A 27,607-nucleotide genomic window follows, 5' to 3' on the forward strand; every position below is an offset into this window, starting at 1 on the left:
TACATTTCTAATTAATTCTCCAATTGTTTACATCTCACAGTTTTCAAATTTCCAGAATTTGAGGACTTATTTGTGCATTCTATGTATTTAATCGGATAAGGCACAAGGTCTGTGCTACCATTACATGTTAGAAACCAAATCCAAACTGTAATTAATTACATAAATGAAATAACATGAAATACATTATTGTAATTAAAATTCATAATGATTTTCTTATGGAAAACTAAAGATATTACTATAAAATATTGTCACTGAATATTATATTATAAACCTTATTTGGCTGTAACAGCAGTTTCTTTACGTTTTGCAAATTTTAATTGTAACATCAAAATTGTACAAAATTAATAATGCTTTGTTATGCAAGTTATTGTTAAGATTCTATATAAAGTGATGCAGCAATGCTGTGGAGAGTCAGCTTTGAAGTTTCTTTAGGAAGTCAAAGAGATCAGTCAAGTCTGTCCGTGTTTTGTTTACATGACGAGTGTGCAGTTTGGATGCCAATTAATGTGAATAAATTTTGTGAAGCATGAAAATTACACATTCATTCATCAGTGGACCAGAAGAAACTTAAGTTAAGCAACATTTTACATGAATCATTACAACTTCCATTAAAGTTTTGTATGTTTTCAACCTGATGGAATTTGAGGCTACAACCAAAATTTCTTCTTCCCTAGTTTCCACCACTGAAGTTCTGATCCTATCCTCCATGTGGTGGACCTACATAATTATTCTGATTAAAATTTGATCTCTCATTTCTTTTGAAAGCCCTGTCTAGCTTGTCCACATGTTTGAGAAAATGTCCGCTAGACTCATCTGTTCAATAGACCGGTTCCTTTGAAGCTTTTTTGATAATCAACATTTCAGCGCAACAATTGTCTTAAATTTGTCAAATGGCTCATTAAGATGAATTAACTTTTGAAGTTGCTTTTCGAAGAACAGTTTCACAATATCATTGCTTTCTCTACAGGTTGGACCATTCAGAAACGTGTATTTAATTTGCACTTACCCTGCTTAAGTCCCAATTTGGTTAGGAAGCTCTTTTTGAACTCATTAAATCTCATTTCAGAACTAGTGTACTGGTTGGCCAATGAAAACATCGGTCATGTCATATGCAAACTTTTTGTTACAGTGTCGGATAAAGTCTGTATCATGCAGTTTAAACTCTCCTACGTACCACCACAGCTGCTATTGAAACATTTTTGTATTATTCCCTCCTGAAGCTCCATGAATCTTTTGATAAGTTTCTGCACAAAGTTTCTGTGTTCTTGTTATCAACAACTTTTTTGACATCATTAACCTGGTACCGAGTGCCATGGGTTTTAAATCTGGGTCAGATGGCATGGACCTCGATTACCACCAGAGGTCTCTGCAGCTGTCTCGCCATAAGCCGTGGATGCGCTAGTTCCTGGCCCATGTATTATGTGAGGGCGCCATAGTGGAGCACATGGACCTAGCAGTCAATAGCAACATACCCTATCCTGTATTTAAGAGCCTGCCTCTTGCTCAGCTAGGCAGTCTGATATTTGCATGAGTCTATCGACATCTCGCCTAAGACAGCATGTTTACATTACTTTGTTTCCATGTACGAATGAATGACCCTGTTGCTTCTTGCGTGTTGTTGTTCATAAGGTCTTGCTTGGTTGTCTGTCGTTGCTCATGTCCATCCTTTCTGTAGTAACACTGTTCACGTTTATGTTGCACTTCACTTAGTGTAGACCGAGACTGTGTCCTAGGCATGCCCAATGTTAACTGACTGGGCACGGCCCATGCTGCCTGAGTTGTTGTTGTTGTTACGCCGGCAGAGGTAGTGTCCAAATTCTCGCGTGCCCTCTGGTGGACGGGACTCTACTTGCGACAGCTACCGTCCGTGACGCGCCGTGCCGATATGCGACGCCCGCAATCTTTCTAGTGGATACTGCACTTTCCCATTTGTTCATTTGTTCACTGGCCTCTCCCTTTTGGTCCCATCACACTTCATTCTTGGCAACCCCGTTACTGTTCCGGTCACAGGTACAACAATTAACATGACTACTAACTGCCAAAATTTTCTAGTTTGTGTTACTTTTAAAATTTTTTACTTTCTAAAAAAAATAATTCCATTTGAATTACTTCTACTCTCAGTTGAGAACCTTTGTGTTTAACAGAAGTGGTAATACTCTCTAATATGTCTATTGATTTCGAAATCTCAGGTGCCACATTTGACTCCACATTTGCCAATCCACTGTCTACTGTTTCCACACAAGTGCTAAGTTGTTTTTGTCCAGGCTCAACTGTGGACTTCAGCAGATGTAATTCCTCTATTATCTCCATGATCTGTGTATGGTTTGCTATTATCTGATCTTTTAGTTCTGAGTTCTTGACAATCTGATTTCCTATATTGATTTTTAGTTCACTATTTGCTGCTTCCAAATTGTGTGTTATCTGTTGCCATAACTGGGACTGTCAGCTTTAAATTTTTGTACTTAGGTCCACAATCATTTTCTCTGAACTGTGAAAATGTTTCTGCCTGCTTCTATATGCAGATTATTCATGGCTGCACAAGGATTGCTAGTGTCTACAGATGATGATCCTACAATGAAACTCTGAGTGAACCCTGAATCTGCATTTACTGATTGATTTTCCACGCTTCCCTGCTTAATCATTTTGAATACTCACGCGCAACACTCTTTTTAAATGCAAAACAATGTTTCTGATAACAACAAATAATACAGTATTTATCTGTGCTCAGTGGCTGAGGTCTGGAATCAGGTTCAACAGCTTTTCTACAGGATCTTACTTCCACTTTTGCAAATAGTATTTTTGCCAAGCTGCTTTTCTGCCCACTTCTTATTGTTGTTTACCTTCCGTTGGATGCAGTTGATGGACAGATTCCATATAGTAGTGTGAAGTTCGGTTGGAAAAATTATACCTGAATCAGCTACACATTAATAACAGATCCACACACATTTATTGTTTATCCCACCTATCTTCCACACTTCTAACACGGTCATCTTCTGATAACTTAGTTTAAAAAATAGGTTTATTAAATTACAATTAGAAAGTTTCATTACAAAACATTCTGTCAATACAGTTTTGAAGTAAACAAATGTTCATTTATAATAAATGTATTTCAAGTATAGGCTTTTAGGTTTCGAGACAAAAATAAAGTGATGAAATGCAGTCAACAATACTTGACACATAATCAAAGATTTCTTCTTAATTACTGAATAGCTTTTTGTGCTAACACAAACTGGAGAACTTTACACACTTTGGAATAATATTACAAGCTTCACATTTTATACAAAAACTTTGTTTTGTATGAATCTTAAATAGATCATTTGTTTATATTTGACATTTGTAGAAGATGTAATAACAAAATTAATTACAGGCATTCTGAATCTGGCATTTTTAGTAACATAATTCCCTAAGATTCTACATGAGTTTAATTATGGCTGATATTGAGAAACATTTAGAATTGTTAATACAGCTTGACATGAAGTAATCAAATTAGAGTGATTAATTTGTTAATTAGTTACAGGCAGAACTTTGATGCTAATACTACCATGATGCCCTCAATTTTTTTTTCAGAAGTTTTCCTTAACCATTATCAAATTTCTGATTCCAAATAATGCATTATTCACAATTAAAGATTGTGGCTAATTACTTTCATCTCATACACTGGTAAGATAATTAGTTATACTACATCATATACATGAGTGAGCCACCAGCAATGGCTACACAACCCCTATACAGTCATTTCATATAGACAGCATCTCCACAATGACACATAAAAATGCCGTGTAGTTCAAAAATGAGAATTATCTACTCATTTCAGTCAAGATCATTTAAGCTATACACTTAGATTTCTGGCTAACCCCACCCTCAACAAACTTGTCACATTACAAAAAAGTGAAATAATTGTAAAAAACAACATTATCATTGTAATCAATAATTGCTTTACATTCAACAATTTAAATTGTTCTCTTAAGTTCATGACTAAACTTACTCTCAGAAATAGTGCCAAATACAGAAAGAAATAGCCAGATATTTGAGAGAAAAGAATAAAAATATAATCACTGGTAGTTTACCTATCAACAATTTAAGCTGTGCTCTCAGGTTCCAACCTAACCACACTGCCATACATCATGGCAGATTTGTAATAAACAGCATAGTTCACAAATCTCAAAGATTATACCAATTACTAAGAGAACTGAAGATAAAATTTAATAATTTGCACTTGTATCCTTTTTAACATATATTCATGACCACTAATGAACTGTCCTCACAAATGAATAGGCACCAAAAAATTGTGGCCAAGAACACTGCCAGAACATGACTTGCTCAATTCCAATGGTCGCTTCACATTCTGTATTATCTTGGTCCTTACCCTCAGTACAAGCTTTTCTGAACTTTGTAGATGGGAGCTTTGCTTGCAAGACTTCCTTCATTCCTGTAATCCTCCAGGTCTCAATCTCCAATAACCCCCACATCACACCTGCCTCCAACATGACCAGAACTCTAATTTGACTCATCCTGCACCCACAACATCTTCCCCATAGTCACCTTACCCTCCGTTTTGTGCCCCCTCCCAGTTCACTCCTCTAGAATGTTGTCATCATCTGCTGCATGAAATCATTGTGGATAGTGTCCATCATGTCTCTCATCCCTGTCCCATGCACCTGCAGCCTCTCCCTGTGTGCACACACACACGTGGGTATTTGTGTACTCTAGCTGTTTATGATTCAGCACCACTACTGCACAGTGAGTTGTTACCTTTACTCATAAATTATGTACATTCCACAAGAACTTTCCACACCATATGCTGCATATACAGGATGCACTTGAGCTCCACCAAGAAACTTTCAGAGACTGTTTGGGATACTTTCTGAGTATTTTGCTATAAGGGCCCCACAGTTTCCAGCAGCTCATTACACAATAATAATGTAATTATGATTTAAATGATTAATGGAAAATCTCATATAAAGATGTGAAACAAATACTAACAAAGAGATAGAGGGGCTGCCCTGTACTTACCTCAGCTCAATACAGCTGATAGATACACAAAACAGAACGGTATATATCCTATATAGTTGTGTTTCCCTTTATACTATATACCTCTTTACTTCTGTATGCATCCTCTTTGGTTTGAAGCTGGCACAGTACTTACAGTAGAATATCTTTGGCTTCCCTCCGACAACCATGCCTCCATCCTTGCTACCCCCCTTTTTACCTTTCCCTGTTGCTTCATAACTGAATCCACTTTCCCTTCTTCCCTTTTTTCCCCTCTCTCATTCCTGATGAAGGAACAAAGTCCTGAAAACTAGGAATGTAAATTTTCTGTTCTGTTTTGTGTATCTATCGGCTGTAATTATGATTTATTACTGAAATGATCCTTGTTTCTGTTAAAATACATTTACAACAGTGAAACAGTCTATAATATGCAATCAATAACAAAGCAAAACACAAAGCATACTGTAGTCCAACAATTGCAAGGTGCAAAAGTACTGTGATGTAGTTGTCATCAGACTAGGAACAGCTCATAATAGTGTTGGTGTGCAGCTCTTCCATTGCATTCACTGGATCCATACAGTAGGTGCCCATCGGCCAACTCTACACCACTAAACTTACCCATAATAGTGCTGTGTATCATTGTTGATACTGTGCTGTATTTTTAGTGTAATACTAATACAAAGCTAACTGGGATAAAGCATCTTATGCAATGCAGTAACTGTAACAAGCTGCCAATACCATGGTTCCCTTGTACAAAAATAGTCAGAAGGTACTCACTGAGATTCGCAGTTATGGTTCAATTTCTGAATCACAAAATTTGGTTACATCATTACATCTATTTAATTAACTACGAAACAATGAAAATTTTATGAAAATATGTGCATGTTATGGAAAAACTGTACAGAAATCTAAAACAAAGAAAATAAAAAGAATAAAACTGAAGTAAGCTAGGTTAGAATTTGTTGTTTTTATTGTGGACTTCAGTCCTGAGACGGGTTTGATGCAGCTCTCCATGCTACTCTATCCTCTGCAAGTTTCTTCATCTCCCAGAACCTACTGCAGCCTACATCCTTCTGAATCTGCTTAGTGTATTCATCTCTTGGTCTCCCTCTACGATTTTTACCCTCCAGTACTAAATTGGTGATCCCTTGATGTCTCAGATCATGTCCTACCAAACCGATCCCTTCTTCTGGTCAAGTTGTGTGACAAACTCCTCTTCTCCCCAATTCTATTCAATACCTCCTCATTAGTTATGTGATCTACCCATCTAACCTTCAGCATTCTTCTGTAGCACCATATTTCAAAAGCTTCTATTCTCTTCTTGTCTAAACTATTTATCGTCCACATTTCACTTCCATACATGGCTACACTCCATACAAATACTTTCAGAAAAGACTTCCTGACACTTAAATCTATACTCAATGTTAACAAATTTCTCTTCTTCAGAAACCCTTTCCTTACCATTGCCAGTCTACATTTTATATCCTCTCTACTGCGACCATCATCAGTTATTTTGCTCCCCAAATAAAAAACCTCCTTTACTACTTTAAGTGTCTCATTTCCTAATCTAATTCCCTCAGCATCACCCAACTTAATTCGACTACATTCCATTATCCTTGTTTTGCTTTTGTTGATGTACATCTTGTACCCTCCTTTCACGACACTGTCCATTCCGTTCAACTGCTCTTCCAAGTCCTTTGCTGTCTCTGACAGAATTACAATGTCATCGGCGAACCTCAAAGTTTTTATTTCTTCTCCATGGATTTTAATACCTACTCCAAACTTTTCTTTTGTTCCCTTTACTGCTTGCTCAAAATACAAACTGTATAGCATCAGGGAGAGGCTACAACCCTGTCTCACTCCCTTCCCAACTACTGCTTCCTTTTCATGTCACTCGACTCCTATAACTGCCATTTGGTTTCTGTACAAATTGTAAATAGCCTTTGCTCCCAGTATTTTGCCCCTGGCACCTTCAGAATCTGAAAGAGAGATTATTCCAGTCAACATTGTCAAAAGCGTTCTCTAAGTCTACAAATGCTAGAAACATAGGTTAGCCTTTTCTTAATCGTTCTTCTAACATAAGTTGTAGGGTCAGAATTGCCTCACGTGCTCCAACATTTCTACGGAATCCAAACTGATCTTCCCCAAGGTCGGCTTCTACCAGTTTTTCCATTCATCTGTAAAGAATTCGCGTTATTATTTTGCAGCTTTGACTTATTAAACTGATAGTTTGGTAATTTGCACATCTGTCAACACCTGCTTTTTTTGGGATTAGAATTATTTATAATTTAATATCCCTAAATGTTGGAGTCACTATGGGTATATGAATTTAGCTGCAAGCATAGCAGGATTATTTGCATTTTAACAGACACAAAAAACAGAGAAGTTATCTCTAGGATACTGTCTAATGAGGACTACCCTGACAATGTTCCAGAGCAGCTACACAGAGTTCTTCCCAAGAATTAAGTACTTAAACACTTGACAGTGGTAGATTAGTTCATATACAGATGTTTTCAGTTTTCTGCAGTGAAGAAATTCACAGAAAATTTCATTGGAGTGGACAAAGGATCATTTGAAACCCTCCCTCTCATTATGCTATAGCAGGAGGTTCTGAACTGTACTCCATTCACATCCCACAATCAGTTAATATCCTTGAAATAATGCATGCAGTTCAAATAAGAACTAGTATGTAAGCACATTTTGCATTTTTAGAAAGGTATTTTTGAATGAACTGTGAGTCTGAAATGACCAAAAGGTTTGTGAACGTGACATATATGGAGATTTATAACTCAGTTGCTTTATTAAGCTTCACACATCAAGTAATGGTGTACAGTACACAATGTTATTTAACAAACTGTGCCCTAACAGTCTGACAAAACATATACTCAAAAAATATACATGAAAATCACATTATGAATGCAGTATTGTGTAACACCATGCTGTGCCTAAGACTGCAGTGTTCTTTGTGGCATTTAAAAATACCTGCACAGAAAAAGATAAGATTCTGCTGTAACAATACTAGACACTGACACCATATCCATACAGATACATGCAGAAATGCTATACATAACAAAATTGTTGCATCTATACCACCAAAAAAGGCTGTTTGTACATTGGAGTTTTTCAAAATGAGACATTGACGTAAAGACAAAGTAACATATGGCTGTTCATGTAGCTACTAGTGTAGCTTTGCACAGAAGATGAGCACAACAAATATTTATCTGTTATTCATGAAGCACAAAAATATAATTTATATTGCAGCTCTCATGCTCTGTCTAATAAAAATGTCAAAATTCTTGTATTTGTAATGTCCCCTCACAGCAGGTTAATATACGAGTACAAAACCTGAAAATATATTGGAGTCTTATGTTGAGAAGACAGACTTTTCATCAATGTTGTCCCTGCCAGTCCCAGGAGGCAATTTTTCTGGGGAGTTTCCAATGACAAAATGAGTTTCTTTCATTAGATCCTTATTTTTGAGCTGCCTCCTGAAGTCAGAAGTAAAGAAACAAATGTCATAATACGGGAATCAACTAGAGAATAAATATTTTAAATGTCTGATTAGATTAACTTAAACAATGAATAAAATAATTTGGCTGACAAATAACTGAAACTGTTTTAAAAAGTGTCATGTGCATAAACACATTAGACTCTATAACTAATTTTTAATGAAAAATTTCACTCACCAGCCATGTTCATCAATCACTGTGTGCACTGCTGGGGTGGGAAAACCACTAAAGGGAGATGCCACTTGTAAATTGTAAGCACCCATATTCTCAAATACCAGCCAGTCACCAATACCCAGCTCTGGCAGCAAAGTTAAGTTTACTACTTTATCTATGTCTTCACAAGTTGGTCCCCAAATAGAACTTGGGTATACTGCATGCTTTGTTCCCTTTAAAAGAAGTGTTAGATTAAATTGAGAGCTGTTTAATGCACATTATTAAATAGAAAGTCATAGTATGGCTGCTTTCAAAGTCAATAATAATACTAACAAAATGTCAGTTTGGTTTTCAGAAAGGCTTTTCAACAGAAAATGCTATATACGCTTTCACTGATCAAATATTAAATGCTCTGAATAACCAGACATCACCCATTGGTATTTTTTGTGATCTCTCAAAGGCCTTTGACTGTGTAAATCATGGAATTCTTTTAGATAAGCTAAATCATTTGAGGGGGGCAGTGCACAAATGGTTTAAATCATACTTAACTGGAAGAATGCAGAAAGTTGAAATAAGTGGTTCATGTAATGTTAATGCAACAGCTGATTCCTCAAACTGGGGGGCTATCAAGTACGGAGTCCCACAGGGTTCGGTCTTAGGTCCTTTACTGTTCTTGATATACATTAATGACTTACCATTCCATATTGATGAAGATGCAAAGTTAGTTCTTTTTGCCGATGATACAAGTATAGTAATAACATCCAAAAACCAAGAACTAAGTGATGTAATTGTAAATGATGTTTTTCCCAAAATTATTAAGTGGTTCTCAGCAAACGGACTCTCTTTAAATTTTGATAAAACACAGTATATACAGTTCCGTACAGTAAATGGCATAACTCCAGTAATAAATATAGACTTTGAACAGAAGTCTGTAGCTAAGGTATAATTTTCAAAATTTTTAGGTGTGTCCATTGATGAGAGGTTAAACTGGAAGCAACACACTGATGGTCTTCTGAAATGTCTGAGTTCAGCTACGTATGCTATTAGGGTTATTGCAAATTTTGGTGATAAGAATCTCAGTAAATTAGCTTACTATGCTAACTTTCATTCACTGCTTTTGTATGGTATCATATTCTGGGGTAATTCATCGTTGAGTAGAAAAGTATTCATTGCTCAAAAACGTGTACTCAGAATAATTGCTGGAGTCCATCCACGGTCATCCTGCAGACATCTATTTAAGGATCTAGGGATCCTCACAGTAACCTCACAGTATATATATTCACTTACGAAATTTGTTGTTAATAATCCAGCCCAGTTCAAGAGTAACAGCAGTGTGCATAGCTATAACACCAGGAGAAAGGATGATCTACACTACGCAGGGTTAAATCTGACTTTGGCACAGAAGGGGGTAAATTATGCTGCCACAAAAGTCTTTGGTCACCTACCAAACAGCATCAAAAGCCTGACAGATAGTCACCAACATTTAAAAAAAAATTAAAAGAATTTCTAGATGGCAACTCCTTCTACTCATTGGCTGAATTTTTTGATATAAATTAAGGGAGGGGAAAAAAAAACCAACGTAAGCATTAGTGTCATGGAATATTTTGTGTAATGTAATATCTTGTACAGACATCTTTCTTTAACCTGACACATTCCACATCATTATGAAGTGTCGTATTCATGATCTATGGAACAAGTATTAATCTAATCTAATCTAATCTACATCTGAAGATATTTAAGAAACAAAATTATATGTGGAAAACTGTATTCTGACAATGTTGTCCTTCAACATTAATGGTTTGATTGTGTGACAGCTGCATTTATTGAATTAGACTGAAATCCAACTTCATGATTTGTTAGAAACAAAGGAAGTTTGTCAATGATGATGGTGCATGCAGTATTCCATAAAACAGAACTACAAGAAAACACAGTCATCTTGCCAGATCACAGAACAGTGTGAAAAACTATTCAAATATTCTATTTTAAGAGACAATATTTAAGAAAGGCTGTTGCTTTTCTATTTTAAAATACTTTGTTTAAGTAATAGCTCCCTCTACAAGGGAAACCAACTTGTCAATGTAGTGACCATGCAGGCAGGGAGACTTGCATGTTCACATGAAGCTGTGGGCTATGCCGGGTGTAGCACAGCTACTGTCAGGGTCTCCCATGCTGGAGAGGTGCCGGGAGAAGAATCATACACAGTGCACCCCACAACACCCAATCTCTCCCACATCCATTCCCACAGACATTCCCTAATCCCCAGGTACCCATTCAAAAGTGTAATGCAATCCATGCTGACAGGTGCAAGGCACATGGGAAGATGTGTCATGAATGGAACCTCAGGGATACAGATACTGGTTATCGACCATTAGCCTTGCACCTTGTGGGGCCCCATGGTATGGACTTAATATATCCCCAATTCACATGGTGCCAAAATGGAAAACACAGTACAAAATCAAACAAAAACTGAGAGCTTGATGAGACCTAAAACACCCAAGCATCAGGACTGGAACTGATGGAAGCTCTTCCACAACAGGAATGGACACTAGACCAGTCCAAGAAGTGGAAATCATCACTGAGAAATTGGACAGGGTCAAGATCAAAGCCTTGGTTGCAACTCAGAGAAGAAAACTTCTCAGAGAACAAAATGGAAAAGAAGGAAATGAATGGATTCTGAAACATTATTGGCATGGATAAAGGTCTCAAACCTAAAACCTCCAAAGAAAGACTGTCTCAGAGTGAAGGGATTAAACAGACTCCTCCTGCTTCCAAGACAGGGAACAAGGGATGAGTCTAATACTCACACTTCTCAGAGCAAATGAATTCAGAAAAAGTAAAGGTAAGAAATAGAAAAATAGACCTATAGCACAGCACTCTCAGTTTTCAGGATGGCGGTTACCCAACAGGACTAACCACTGGTCAACATCACCTCACAGCAGGTGGAACTTGTTCAGGTCTCTCTCTCTCTCTCTCTCTCTCTCTCTCTCTCTCTCTTTCTCTCTCTCTCTCTCTCTCTCTCTCTCTCTCTCTCTCTCTCTCTCTCTCTCTCTCTCTCTCTCTTTTTTTTTTTTTTTTTTTTTTTTTTTTTTTTTTTTTTTTTTTTTTTTTTTTTTTAGGAAGGAGGCGGGAACAGTGAATTGGCATAAGGAGATGGTGACCAAATTATCACCCTGGGAGGAGGTGAAGCTGCTGGTCAAGACAGCTCTGAACTCTTAAAGACCACTAAGATATCAATTTTGGTACTGATACTTACACAAAGACTATGTTCATGAAAGTATGGGTGCAGGACCAGATGGTATCAATAGAGGACTAGAGTGTAACTAACCAAAAGGTTGTATTGGATGGCCTAATCCTTTAGGTAGAAGTCCGTGAAGAATACCTGAGAGCCATGAAAGAACAGGACCTGAAACTGTGCTTAAGGCTCTCATAGTTTACCATCAGGATAATAATGACATTGGAAATGGTCATGGCTGCAAGTTGGTGGCTGCAAGTGTTGCAGATGGACCTTCAGTGTAGCAAGGAGGCCACTGCTGTCCTGAGTTGCCTTCTGGGAGGACAAGTAGTGGACATTACACTGATCTAGGAAAAGTTGATTTATGCTAGAAATCTAAGGAACTACAGAACATGGATTATGTCAACAATGTAATTTCATTCATGCTGATGGTGGACATTTGTGTCAGCGACTTAGTGGCTATAAGGATGCTGCAAAAGGAAGGTATCAAGAGGGAAACTGTACTTGCCTTGGCCTATATTTCCTTATGAGGACAGTGTTCCTCCTTCCCAGGAAGTGGGGAGACTGGTAAACACCTGTTCACAGCTAAATGAACAGCTCTTGGTTAGTTGTGGTGCCAGTGTACACAACTTGCTGTGGGAAGCAGTGACACCAAAGGCAGAATTGAGTACCTTCTCGAATATTTACTCTATAGTGACCTGGAGATCCTGAACAGGGGTAGAAAACCTTCCTTCAGGAATAGAAGAAGAGATGAAGTAACTGACATAACTTCTGGAATCATCTTAATAGATAGTTATATCAAACAGTGTCATGTGGTGGTGGAGCCATCCTTATCTGACTAGATGTATATCAAGTTTGTGGTTGAAATAGCTGCTAAACAGGCCATGATCAATGGAAATCATAGAAAAACAGACTGGGACTTGTATAAAAAAGACTAACAGTCAAGCCAATCTGAAGTCAGAACAACAATACAGAATCCAATAGCTGCTGAAAAGTGTGTGTGAATGTTTAGTGCTTATGGACACTCAGCAGCAGGGTTATCAGCAACCTTACATGCATTAAAAGAAACAAATGTGGAAAAAATATTAAAATGTGATCACACCCACTAAGACGACAGGAAAGAATAAAATATGCTATAAAGGAGACTAAAACATCAGTAAAACAAGAAGGGAGCTAAAAGGAAGGCCCAGGAAAATGTCACTGGCTGACCACTTACATAAAATTGGGCAAGCCAGTCACCTCGTGATCATATTAAAACCACCTCTCTAAAATCTTGATAAAAACATTTGACAATTCAAAAAACTTTAAATCTCTAACCACATTCAATTGATTGTCACCGAAAATAGATTTCAGATCTGTCAGAAAATCAGCCAAGGCCCACTGGTCAGAAAATAAAATGCAGTCTAATAAAACACAACACACAGTGATCTATACACCACAAGCACTACATACTGGAGGGTCCTCTTGCGGATCAAGAAGCCATGCCACCACAGCTGCAGTGTGGGCTTTTACTACATGGAGCTTATAGTTGGTAACTTCCAGCCACTCATCCTCCCACCGACGCAAGAATCTTGAGCTCAACAGCAAGGTGATAGCAAGCAGAGGGATGGCACATTGAAATACCTGAGGATCACAGTGCACCCCACAACACCCAATCTCTCCCACATCCATTCCCACAGACATTCCCTAATCCCCAGGTACCCATTCAAAAGTGTAATGCAATCCATGCTGACAGGTGCAAGGCACATGGGAAGATGTGTCATGAATGGAACCTCAGGGATACAGATACTGGTTATCGACCATTAGCCTTGCACCTTGTGGGGCCCCATGGTATGGACTTAATATATCCCCAATTCACATGGTGCCAAAATGGAAAACACAGTACAAAATCAAACAAAAACTGAAAGCTTGATGAGACCTAAAACACCCAAGCATCAGGACTGGAACTGATGGAAGCTCTTCCACAACAGGATTGGACACTAGACCGGTCCAAGAAGCCATGCATCATATGGCTGTGGCCTATGAAAGGTCTAGTGAAGAAAACCTCATCCTGTGTACATAGCTGATAATGCTGACCATAATAAATCTGTTGGGCAAGAATATTAAGTTGTGTGCTATTTAAGAGTAGTGGACTATGTTACATGTTTTCTCTTCATCACCATCATCATTAACAACACAATAATAACGATGGCAGCAGCAACAACAAAAGAAACACAACATTACATTCCATGTGCACTCATTACAGTACACTGAACAGTTAGACTTAAGAAACACAGCATGCAAGCTGCTGAAATGGCTTTAATTAGAAATGATTGTTCCAGTTACAAGCCATATAGTACACCAAGCCATTAAGTACACAAACAAATGTATTTTATAAAGAAGAACACAATGCATATATATGTGTATAACAAATCTTGAAAAGCAGTAATACTACCCACAGAAAATGATAAAAGTTTTTACACACTATTTTGCTATAGCGCCATATTATTATTCTTTGGAAAATGCCTGATTGTCAAACTAAGCCCACATTTTCAGTGAGGCATAAATACAATCCCAGTATGATGAAGTAGCACAGATGGAACCTCAATTTTTCATAATTACATGCATTGTATTTATTATGTATGCATTTATGAAACAAATAACTAATTGATTCTGGTGTGCATTGAAAACTGAAACAGAAGTAGTTCAGATTAAAAACAATTCCAGTTAAAATAGATTTTATCTGAATGTTGTTACGTGATATATCAATAAAATTTAAAGTTAAGATAACTAACGTAAATGCACAACTCTGAAACAGACTATTAGCATGGCAAGAAGAAGCTGAATGAAAGAAGCAGTGAATAATTTTTAAATTACTTAGACCACAGTTTCTTTTCATTCGTTTTAATTTGTTCCTTATTTTCAAGAAGCATCATAGGGAAATTATAAGATGTGATTCACCCATTTCACACAATATTAATGATAATAATTGTGCAAAAACTATATCAAACTTACTTTGAGAGGAATTGGTGTCACTTTTGCAGGTGCATACAATATGAAGTTAAAACTACCATATACTCCATCATTTATATAGTACATGACTGACGTTATGGATCCATCCTTTACATTACTAAGCTCTCTTTTGGAATGGACATTTGCAGCAAGTGTGTAAGCAGAAGCAACATAAAAGCGCCCTGGCTCTGCTATAACTTGTGTGCCACAATCAGGAAAGAATTCTTCCAGAGCATTATTCACCACCTCTGCTATCTGTAAAATTGAAAGAAAAATTATATGTTACATAACACTGTGTAGTGAATTTCTTTGTATGTGGAAGTTCTACTTCAGAATGAGATAAAAATAAAGTTCTCCAACAAGTAAGAAACTTATAATATTACCCTGTCTAAAGAGCAACCCTTTTCACCAGGAAAACCACCACCAATATCAATTAGTTTCATGGAGAAACCCAGAAACACCCCATGGTCAAAAACCTTTCGGGATGCTGCAATAGCTTTGTGATAAATAGGTGGATCACCACAGCCAGAACCAACATGAAAACTGACACCCACAATCTCTAGTCCTAATGAGTGGGCCACATTCATTAGATGTGGTGCCTCTCTCTCTGGGTCACAACCAAATTTCTTCCCCAGGCAGCTTTTTGCTATAGCTGCATCACATCGTATCCGTATCACCAGCCTGAAAAATGAAAGACCAAGTAATATATTAAGCTAATTTCTTGATTTTTATTGTCTCACACAGTATTTTCAGACAATATACACTCCTGGAAATTGAAATAAGAACACCGTGAATTCATTGTCCCTGGAAGGGGAAACTTTATTGACACATTCCTGGGGTCAGATACATCACATGATCACACTGACAGAACCACAGGCTCATAGACACAGGCAACAGAGCATGCACAATGTCGGCACCAGTACAGTGTATATCCACCTTTTGCAGCAATGCAGGCTGCTATTCTCCCATGGAGACGATTGTAGAGATGCTGGATGTAGTCCTGTGGAATGGCTTGCCATGCCATTTCCACCTGGCGCCTCAGTTGGACCAGCGTTCGTGCTGGACGTGCAGACCGCGTGAGACGACACTTCATCCAGTCGCAAACATGCTCAATGGGGGACAGATCCGGAGATCTTGCTGGCCAGGGTAGTTGACTTACACTTTCTAGAGCACGTTGGGTGGCACGGGATACATGCGGACGTGCATTGTCCTGTTGGAACAGCAAGTTCCCTTACCGGTCTAGGAATGGTAGAACGATGGGTTCGATGATGGGTTGGATGTACTGTGCACTATTCAGTGTCCCCTCGACGATCACCAGAGGTGTACGGCCAGTGTAGGAGATCACTCCCCACACCATGATGCCGGGTGTTGGCCCTGTGTGTCTCGGTCGTATGCAGTCCTGATTGTGGTGCTCACCTGCACGGCGCCAAACACGCATACGACCATCGTTGGCACCAAGGCAGAAGCGACTCTCATCGCTGAAGACGACACGTCTCCATTCGTCCCTCCATTCACGCCTGTCGCGACACCACTGGAGGCGGGCTGCACGATGTTGGGGCGTGAGCGGAAGACGGCCTAACGGTGTGCGGGACCGTAGCCCAGCTTCATGGAGACGGTTGCGAATGGTCCTCGCCGATACCCCAGGAGCAACAGCATCCCTAATCTGCTGGGAAGTGGCGGTGCGGTCCCCTACGACACTGCGTAGGATCCTATGGTCTTGGCGTGCATCCGTGCGTCGCTGCGGTCCGGTCCCAGGTCGACGGGCATGTGCACCTTCCGCCGACCACTGGCGACAACATCGATGTACTATGGAGACCTCACGCCCCACATGTTGGGCAATTCGGCAGTACGTCCACCTGACCTCCCGCATGCCCACTATACGCCCTCGCTCAAAGTCCGTCAACTGCACGTACGGTTCACGTCCACGCTGTCGCGGCATGCTACCAGTGTTAAAAACTGCGATGGAGCTCCGTATGCCACGGCAAACTGGCTGACACTGACGGTGGCGGTGCACAAATGCTGCGCAGCTAGCGCACTTTCGACGGCCAAGACCGCGGTTCCTTGTGTGTCCGCTGTGCCGTGCGTGTTATCATTGCTTGTACAGCCCTCTCGCAGTCTCCGGAGCAAGTATGGTGGGTCTGACACACCGGTGTCAATGTGTTCTTTTTTCCATTTCCAGGAGTGTAGTTATCCATGCAAACCAAATGTTCTTTCATGTTTCTTCTTACAATATTTATTTATTTATTTACATCAAAAGGAAAATTGATCGAAAAACTGCAAATTACAGGGAGACAGGATGGTCGGCCACTACATACATTTAGAGGGTGAATATCTAAGACTGCTGATATACATGCCCAATGAAAGAAAAAGAATAAATTATGCATTGCTTTTGGAAGTGTAAGGTCAATCTGGCTCAGTGGTCAAGTGCCAGACTACAAATCCAAAGGTTTTTTGGATCGATTTCTGGTCAGTTATAGGACTTTAGCTGTAATTTACAACTTCTTTCACTTCTAGCAATATTATCTTCTGCGAAAAATGCTGAGCTCCACCATGGTTCAGGATCCACATTAAACTGTAAGTCTCCCTATAACTGGCTGGATAAGGCAGTTCAAAGGTCAAAATAAGGCAACAACATACTACCTCCAACAGAACCATGCCTGGTAAAGTACACTACTGGCCATTAAAATTCCTACATCATGAATATGACGTGCTACAGATGCAAAATTTAACCAACAGGAATAAGGTGCTCTGATATGCAAATGATTAACTTTTCAGAGCATTCACACAAGGTTGGCACCTGTGGCAACACCTACAACGTGTTGACAAGAGGAAAGTTTCCAAATGATTTCTCAAACACAAACAGCAGTTGACCGGCATTGCCTGGCGAAACCATGTTGTGATGCCTCGTGTAAGGAGGAGAAGTGCGTACCATCACATTTCCGACTTTGATAAAGGTCAGATTGTAGCCTATCGTAATTGTGGTTTATCCTATCGCGACATTTCTGCTCGCATTGGTCAAGATCCAATGACTGTTAGCACAATATGGAATCGGTGGGTTCAGGAGGGTAATACAGAATGCCATGCTGGATCCCAATGGCCTCATGTCACTAGCAGTCGAGATGACAGGCATCTTATCTACATGGCTATAATGGATCGTTCAGCCATGCCTCAATCCCTGAGTAAACAGATGGGGACGTTTGCAAGACAACAACCATCTGCACGAACAGTTCGAGGATGTTTGCAGCAGCATGGACTATCGGCTCGGAGACCATGGCTGCCGTGACCCTTGACACTGCATCACAGACAGGAGCACCTGCGATGGTGTACTCAACGACGAACCTGGGTGCACGAATGGCAAAACGTCATTTTTTCGGATGAATCCAGGTTCTGTTTACAGCATCATGCTGGTCACATCTGTGTTTGGCTACATCGTGGTGAATGCACATTTGAAGCATGTATTCATCATCACCATACTGGCATATCACCCGGCGTGGATGGGGTGTCACTGGTTACACGTCTCGGTCACCTCTTGTTCTCATTGACGGTACTTTGAACAGTAGACATTACATTTCAGATGCATTATGACCCATGGCTCCACTCTTCATTTTATCCCTATGAAACCCTACATTTCAGCAGGATAATGCACGACCGCATGTTGTAGGTCCTGTACAGACGGGCCTTTCTGGATACAGAAAATGTTCGATTGCTGCCCTGGCCAGCACATTCTCCAGATCTCTCACCAATTGAAAATGTATGGTCAATGGTGGCCAAGCAACTGGCTCATCACAATACGCCAGTCACTACTCTTGATGAACTGTGGTATCGTGTTGAAGCTGCATGGGCATCTGCACCTGTACACACCATCCAAGCTCTTTTTGACTCAATGTCCAGGTGTATCAAGGCCTTTATTATGGCCAGACGTGGTTGTTCTGGCTACTGATTTCTCAGGATCTATGCACCCAAATTGTGTGAAAATGTTATCACACGTGGTTCTAGTATAATATATTTGTCCAATGAATACCCGTTTATCATCTGCATTTCTTCTTGGTGTAGCAATTTTAATGGCCAGTAGCGTTCTTTGGTGTTCAAAATAGTCTTCTTTAGATTGATAACTGCTTTCCTTAAGTCCTTCCTGAAGAAGGAAAGGAAGATAGGTTGCATCAAGCATGTGGGGAGACAAAGACTGGAGGATTTTTTTTTTTGGGGGGGGGGGGGGGGGGAGGTCGTAGAGGGTGGCTAGAAATAATACACTCAGTAGAAAGTTGATAGATGAGTGAGTGAGAAGAAAATATGGATAATGAGTAAGAGATGATTAGATTAGATTAGATTAGATTAGTACTTGTTCCATAGATCATGAATACGACACTTCGTAATGATGTGGAACGTGTCAGGTTAATGAAAGATGTCTGTACAAGATATTACATTACATAAAATATTCCATGACACTAATGCTTAAGTTAGTTTTTTTCCCTCCCTTATTTTACATTTAAAAATTCAGCCAATGAGTAGAAGGAGTTGTCATCTAGAAATTCTTTTAATTTATTTTTAAATGTTGGTTGACTATCTGTCAGGCTTTTGATGCTGTTTGGTAGGTGACCAAAGACTTTTGTGGCAACATAATTTACCCCTTTCTGTGCCAAAGTCAGATTTAACCCTGCATAGTGAAGATCATCCTTTCTCCTGGTGTTATAGCTATGCACACTGCTATTACTCTTGAACTGGGCTGGATTATTAACAACAAATTATATATGTATATATATATATATATATATATATATATATATATATATATATATATATATATATATATATATATATGATGTAAATAAAATAGAAAGAAACTTCCACATGGCAAAAATATATTAAAAACAAAGATTCCAAGACTTACCAAGTGGGAAAGCGCCAGCAGACAGGCACATGAACAAAACACACAAACACACACACAGAATTACGAGCTTTCGCAACTGGCAGTTGCTTCGTCAGGAAAGAGGGAAGGAGAGGGAAAAATGAAAGGATGTGGGTTTTAAGGGAGAGGGTAAGGAGTCATTCCAATCCCGGGAGCGGAAAGACTTCCCTTAGGGGAAAAAAAGGACAGGTGTACACTCGCACACACACACCCACACATATATCCATTCGCACATACCCCTAAGGGAAGTCTTTCCGCTCCCGGGATTGGAATGACTCCTTACCCTCTCCCTTAAAACCCACATCCTTTCATTTTTCCCTCTCCTTCCCTCTTTCCTGACGAAGCAACTGCCAGTTGCGAAAGCTCGTAATTCTGTGTGTGTGTTTGTGTGTTTTGTTCATGTGCCTGTCTGCCGGCGCTTTCCCGCTTGGTAAGTCTTGGAATCTTTGTTTTTAATATATATATATATATATATTTTTGGGTTCAAATTAATGATGATGTAAATAAAATAGGAAGAAACTTCCACATGGGAAAAATATATTAAAAACAAAGATTCCAAGACTTACCAAGCGGGAAAGCGCCGGCACACAGGCACATGAACAAAACACACACACAGAATTACTAGCTTTCGCAACCGATGGTTGCTTCTTCAGGAAGGAGAGGGAAAGACGAAAGGATGTGGGTTTTAAGGGAGAGGGTAAGGAGTCATTCCAATCCCGGGAGCGGAAACACTTCCCTTAGGGGAAAAAAAGGACAGGTGTACACTCGCACACACACACATATCCATCCGCACATACACAGACACATCCTTTCGTCTTTCCCTCTCCTTCCTGAAGAAGCAACCATCGGTTGCGAAAGCTAGTAATTCTGTGTGTGTGTTTTGTTCATGTGCCTGTCTGCCGGCGCTTTCCCGCTTTGTAAGTCTTGGAATCTTTGTTTTTAATATATATATATATTTTGTGAGATTACTGTGAGGATCCCTAGATCTTTAAATAGATGTCTGCAGGATGACCATGGGTGGGCTCCAGCAATTATTCTGATTACACGTTTTTGAGCAATGAATACTTTTCTACTCAATGATGAATTACCCCATAATATGATACCATACGAAAGCAGTGAATGAAAGTAAGCTTAGTAAGCTAATTTGCTGAGATTCTTATCACCAAAATTTGCAATAACCCTAATAGCATACGTAGCTGAACTCAGACATTTCAGCAGACCATCAATGTGTTGTTTCCAGTTTAACCTCTCATCAATGGACACACCTAAAAATTTTGAAAATTCTACCTTAGCTACAGACTTCTGTTCAAAGTCTATATTTATTACTAGAGTTGTGCCATTTACTGTACAGAACTGTATATACTCATGCAGTGCAGTGAAGATCTAGTATGAAATTGGGAAAGGAGACAGGGAAGCATCAAGAGAATGAGAGAGAGAGAGAGAGGGGGGGGGGGGGGGGGAGAGTAAAAATGTAGCTAAAAAAGGGGCATCTTAATGTATATTTAGTACAGATGTAGGAGGATGCAAAGTCTTGTTGCTTGTTGGTGGGTTTTATATTTAATGAGGTTTGGATATGAACTTTCATGACATGATGGTCAATGCCAAGGACTTGGAAAAGCAATACATGAATTGAAGTTTGGGAACTGGAGTTACACTGTTGCAGGAATTAGAGAATTTTTTGCTTACCACATGCTCAGAGCACAAAGATGTTATTGCTTAATCTGTACAGAGCCACAGGGGGAGGAAGGAGCTGCATGTGGATGTTGAGGAGTACTTCTTCCATGCAGCCCAATGAAAGGATGTCATAGGATGGGACCATTCCAGTTCCAGCAGCTGCTCCCTAATTTATTTGCAGACAAGGTCCTTAAATGCAAAGTATGCTGCACAAAGGAATTAGCAGAGCATGTTTTCAAAACCTTGTGATATTTCCCATTTGTCATTCAGAAGTGTGAAATTTGACTCAAAGGTCCCTAAAACCTTCCTCTGCAATGGTGCATAAATGTGGCACCTTGGAAGATCGCCCTCAAATTTGGCAATGCTTCGAACAGGAAGGCCAGAGCTCAGATATTCACATGAGGTTTAAGCATTGACATGAAATGTCACCCCAGTTCTGCCCTGTGCCACCAGGACCATGTTACATGATGGTAAGGTTATCGTACCCCTCTTATACATATCTCACTCCCTCTCTTGATACCTCTGTGATGTTGGTCATAACTGCAACAAACAGTATATAATTCATGCAGTTTTCTTATGGTTGGCCAAGATAAACATATTAGACACGCTGTCACCAGCTGTCAACATGAAAAAACCTCAGGAGAAAAAAAAACATCCCTTCAATTGGAGAGACATTTACACACATTTTGTGATTGAAAACGACAATTTCCAGTATAATGTGCAATTAAATGATGTTCTTGACAACCTTTCACACTGCTGACATCCCCAGATGATTCAACCCTTCTCTGAGAACATCATGGGACTGCAGCATCTTTGAATGTGATCCAGTCCCTTTTTACTGTGGCTTGACTGCAGTTTCTGCTCTAGTATATACCATGGAACACAAGGAACCTTTCAAAAACATTCAATAAAACTTGGACATGATCTGAAGCAGTAAATGTTATTTATCCCTTTTTGGACCCTTCTGCAGCATGATCACTGGTAGTCGAGTAGGGGGGTGCAGAGGTGGGTGTGCGACATTGCTACATACTTGAATAAAATGGCAAAAATTCCTCTATGACCACTCCCCCCCCACACCAGCTACACACATCAGAAAAAGTTTTGCATCACCCCGGTTCCCAGAACTACTGAAGACAGACATTGACTGTGGATATTATATCACGCAGACAGACCCTTTGACTGTTAAGAGATGTCACAAAACCCACCCAAAGATATAAACAACCATGCATGAGCAGTGTCTATCAGACGGAGGGTGTCCAACAGCCGATCAGTTCCTGTCATTCTGCCAGGAAGGAGGTATATGGTTTGTGTTGTCTGTAATTCAACCATGTGTAGATGGTCAGTACCGTGGTTTGATTTCATCTGCATTGTTACTTTCTGCCAGGAAGGGCTCTCAACAAGGGAAGTGTCCAGGAATCTCAGAGTGAATCACAGCGATATTGTTCAGACACAAAGGAGATACAGAGAGACAGGAACTGTTGATGAGATGCCTCACTCAGGTTGCTCAAGGGCTACAACTGCAGTGAATGACTGCTACCTATGGATTATGGCTTGGAGGAACCCTGACAGCAATGCCACCATGTTGAATAATGCATTTCATGCAGCAACAGGACCGCATGTTATGACTGAAACTGTGTGCAATAGGCTTTGCAACTATGACACCATGCAGTGTGGTACAGATGGGTCCAACAACATGCTGAATGGACTGCTCAGGATTGGCATCACATTCTCTTCACCGATGAGTGTTGCATATGCTTTCAACCAGGCAATCATCAGAGATGTGTTTGGAGGCAACCCTGTCAGGCTGAATGCCTTAGACACACTGTCCATCGAGGACAGCAAGGTGGAGGTTCCCTGCTCTTTTCAGGTGGTATTATGTGGGGCTGATGTACACCGCTGGTGGTCATAGAAGGCACCGTACAATACGTGAATGTTATCCTCAGGCCTACAGTGTAACCATATCGGCAGCATATTGGTGAGGGATTCATCTTCATGGATGACAATTCGCACCCCCATCGTGCACATCTTATGAATTACTGCCTTCTAGATAATGACATCACTTGAGTAGAGTGGTCAATGTGTTCTCCAGACATGAACCCTATTGAACATGCCTGGTATAGATTGAAAAGGGCTGTTTATGGACAACGTGACCCACCAACCACTCTGAGGGATCTACACCAAATCACCATGGAGGAGTAGGACAATCTGGACCAACAGTGCCTTGGTCAACTTGTGGATAGTATACCATGACAAATACAGGTATGCATCAATGCAAGAGGACATGCTACTGGGTATTAGAGGTACCAGAGTGTACAGCAATCTGGACCACCACCTCGGAAGCTTTGAAGGTCACACTGTAAGGTGGTACAACATGCAACATGTGCTTTTCATGTGCAATAAAAAGGGTGGAAATGGTGTTTATGTTGATATCTATTCCAATTTTCTGTACAGGTTCCAGAACTCTTGGAACTGAGGTGATGCAAAACATTTTTTTATGTATGTACTATGTAAACACTGTTCAGCTTTCTACATCAGCAAGACTACCATCAAGTTATCAATTAGGATGAATGTACATAGGCAGAGGGTATATACTGGCAACTCACAATATCCTGTTGTAGAGCTTCTCAGCACCTGTTTCACCACACGGGCCACCTGGATTCTTCCCCCAGACACCAGTTTCTCAGAACTCTGCAAGTGGGAACAAGCACTAGAATATGTTCTTGGTTCTCACTACCCACACATCCTTAATTAACATTAATTCCTTCTGTCTCGGCTTTTCTTCACTGTAACTTATCTTAGCTTCACTCCATTTTAGTTGTCTACATCTTTCATTGTCTTTCCCATCTATTTTTTCACTGCTCCCTCCCACCTCTATTATGTACAATGCACTTAGCTTCTCACCCTTATTAACTCTTGCATGATGTTTTAGTAGTAATCTCTGTCTTGAATATTACCCTGTCTTACACCTTTAAGCTCTCAGGTTTTATGATCTCGTTCGACGCAGCCCCCACAATCAGTCTTTCCTTCCCATCCTGTATGGTAAGCCTTTTCTGACCCGTGGTTCTGGGTGACTTTCCCAAAATCTACCCATTTTCTTACACCTCTCCAGTCCTTTTCCTTCCTCCTTCTTCCTGCCCCTTCAACCCTTTGGCCTGAAGAAGGAGCCACCGGCTCCAAAAGCTTGACAATCACAACAGTCTTTTATGTATGTGTTCTGCCACTGCTTGGTGAGTAGATTTTTTTATCTATCCAATTAAATAATTTTTCAATAATCGATTGTTAAATAGTGTAGGTATTAAATCCCATGTGGGTTTCTTCCATTCCACATTCACTGCTTTGGCTGAAAGTTTATTGAACAAACCTGTACTTTGTTCAGTAGATATATATGAAGTCTCTCTGCAAAAAGTCAGATCTTATAGTGTTTACCAGCATTTTTTGGTTATTAAAGGAAAACAACATTAATCAGTAAATGTCAGTACCTTACAAGAGAACGGTAAATAAATGGTACTGCAATGTACTGTTTTGTATCTCCTGGTGTCATTAGGAAACTAAATAGTGGCAAGAGTAGTGCCATTTTTATGCATTGGCGATTCTTATGGCACTACATATACTCTCTATTGTGAAAACTATGTTACAAATCAATATAAACATTACTTTCACACTCATCTTATATGATATTCAGAAGTGTGGTTTGCTGACTGCTTGGGATGCTACCATTGCTGCAGGTAACAGAAACAAATTGGAGTATCATAATTGTTATGTTAGACTGTGGTAATATTGTGTCTGCAGCACACATATATTTTGACAGCTATTACACCCCAATAAATTCTGCCTGAAAGGTTCACACCAATTAGCTAAAAATACTGTGAGTGTAATTTTGCATTCTGTCAGCACTAGGTAATAAGGTGAGATACTGTCATTTGTATGACATTCAGTTTGGATAATACATTTAACGCATCTAAAACATGGTACACATTTTTAAAAAAATATGGGGTTACTTTAGCCTTGGTCAAAGTAACCCTAAAATGATGAGTAATTGGTGTCAGTATCTGATGGTGATTCTGAAAGTTTCTCTGGTGTGCAAGATGATGTCCAACTCCGCAAAATGTTGAAATGTAAATTAGCAGTTAGGTAATATGCTAGTTTTGTACAAAAAAGTAGAGTATTCTGGAACTGGGACTGAGGTGATTGACAATATTGCTAAAGTGAACTGTATAGGAAAGATAATGTCCTGTTGCAAATGGTCAGAACAAAAAGGTACACTATTTTATTCTTCAGAGGATTTGATGAAAAGTGTCAGTCCAACTAGCAAAATATGGCTATTTTCAAGTACCAGAGCTTCAGTACTGTAATTTGTATAATAAGGCTCACAACCACACAGTACAGTACTCTTATCATAAGATTCTACCAGCATATAGTTACTATTGAGTAACATGTAAGTCAAAAATTAAATAGTCATTTGTTGAAATATGCTACACCTGCTTGTTTACCGTGTCACTTTGTGAATAAGTTCAATATTCCCTGTCCTTCCCTTCAAAAATTCAGTGCTTTATTTGTTCCTCGTGTGTGTGTGTGTGTGTGTGTGTGTGTGTGTGTGTGTGTGTGTGTGTGTAGCTTATGGGCACTTAACGGCGAGTTTATGAGTACCCTTACACACATTAAAAGAAACAAATGTGGATAAAACAGTGAAATGTCAATATATGTGCTAAGACAATGAAGAAATAGTAAAATGTTCAATGCAGGAGGTTAAAACAGAAGTAAAATGACAGAGGAGATAAAGAGATGCACAGAAAAATGTGACCGACTGACCATTTAAAAAAAAAAAAAAAAAAAAAAAATGGATGAGCCATTCACTCTGTGAACACAGTAAAACCATTTCCCTATAATCTTGGGAAAAGTATTGGACTATTTACAGAATGTTGAAACTCAAACCAAATTAATTTGAACATTACTTAAAATAGAGCACAGACCCAGTGACAAATCCGCTGTGGCCCACTGGTCGAAAAATAAAATCCAGTCCAATAAAATGTGGCACACAAAGATCTGTACACCAAAAGCACCACACACTGGAGGATCCTCTTGCCAGAGCCGGAATCCATACATCATTGGGCTGTGGCCGATACGAAGATGAGTTATAAAGACTTCCTCCCATTGAAATGGCTGGAAGAAGGTATCCCATTGCCAAGTTGTGGGTTTTACTACATGGAGCTTATTGTCGGTCATTTCCAGCCGACTCATCTTCCTATCAATGTATGACATTGTACCTCAACAGTGAGGTGCCTGCATGCAGGGGGTGGCACATTGAAAGAACTGAGAGTCACAACATGCCTCCTTGGCTGTTACATCTGCACTTCCATTCCCCTCAATACCCATGTGCCTTGGTACCCAGCAGAAAGACACCTCCTTCACCAGTCATTGTAGTTGGAGGAGGGCAACCTGGATATTCTGAACTACTTTATTTGCTGGGTACAAGCTTTGGTGAGAGTGAAGGGTTGGTTGGTCGGTTGGTTTGGGGAAGGAGACCAGACAGCGTGGTCATCGGTCTCATCGGAGTAGGGATGGATGGGGAAGGAAGTCGGCCGTGCCCTTTCAGAGGAACCATCCCGACATTTGCCTGGAGTGATTTAGAGAAATCACAGAAAACCTAAATCAGGATGGCCGGATGCGGGATTGAACTGTCGTCCTCCCGAATGCAGAGTGAAGGGCACTCAGATAATCATAACAGATAAGAAATTTAGTACTGGAAGAACATCTCATCTGCTCCAGTGTCCACAATATCACATACAATTCTCCATCAAAGACAGTAAATTCTTGAGGCAGTCAGACCTTGAGGACAAGATCTAGGAAAATGACAGAGCAACCAATTGAGTCCCCCCTAATTAGCCCCACCCTTAAAGATAGAAAGTATGGCATTAAAAACAGAAGCAGGAGTGCAATATCTATCCTACTGCACTAAATCTAAAATTACGCTGGGCCCCTACTGTAACCAGGGCGGCACACAGTTAAAACCATGGATTTGGGGTTGTACTTGTTCCACACCAAGTGACTCCATTACATGCTACACACAGATCCCAAACAGCTTGGTGGCTTGAGGACAGTTGGAGAAAAGCCATTCCAGAAGCAGACAGGTAACAGCATGGTATATGAGTGAAG

General features: G+C 39.8%; 1 protein-coding gene across 1 annotated transcript in view; it reads right to left on the bottom strand.

Annotated features, from left to right (window-relative positions):
• Window positions 1–7,760: 7,760 nt before the first annotated feature.
• Window positions 7,761–27,607, bottom strand: part of LOC126278698 (ornithine decarboxylase-like) — a 118,380-nt gene continuing 98,533 nt past the window's right edge. The window contains exons 6-9 of the mRNA XM_049978967.1: window positions 15,258–15,555; window positions 14,878–15,129; window positions 8,676–8,884; window positions 7,761–8,477 (exon numbers count right to left, since the gene is read on the bottom strand). Of these exons, the coding sequence (XP_049834924.1) occupies window positions 8,354–8,477; window positions 8,676–8,884; window positions 14,878–15,129; window positions 15,258–15,555 (883 nt within the window). The 3' untranslated portion in view covers window positions 7,761–8,353. The remainder of the gene's footprint in view (window positions 8,478–8,675; window positions 8,885–14,877; window positions 15,130–15,257; window positions 15,556–27,607) is intronic.

This window comes from Schistocerca gregaria, chromosome 6 (genome assembly GCF_023897955.1).
Source record: "Schistocerca gregaria isolate iqSchGreg1 chromosome 6, iqSchGreg1.2, whole genome shotgun sequence".
In the NCBI taxonomy this organism is placed as follows: domain Eukaryota; kingdom Metazoa; phylum Arthropoda; class Insecta; order Orthoptera; family Acrididae; genus Schistocerca; species Schistocerca gregaria.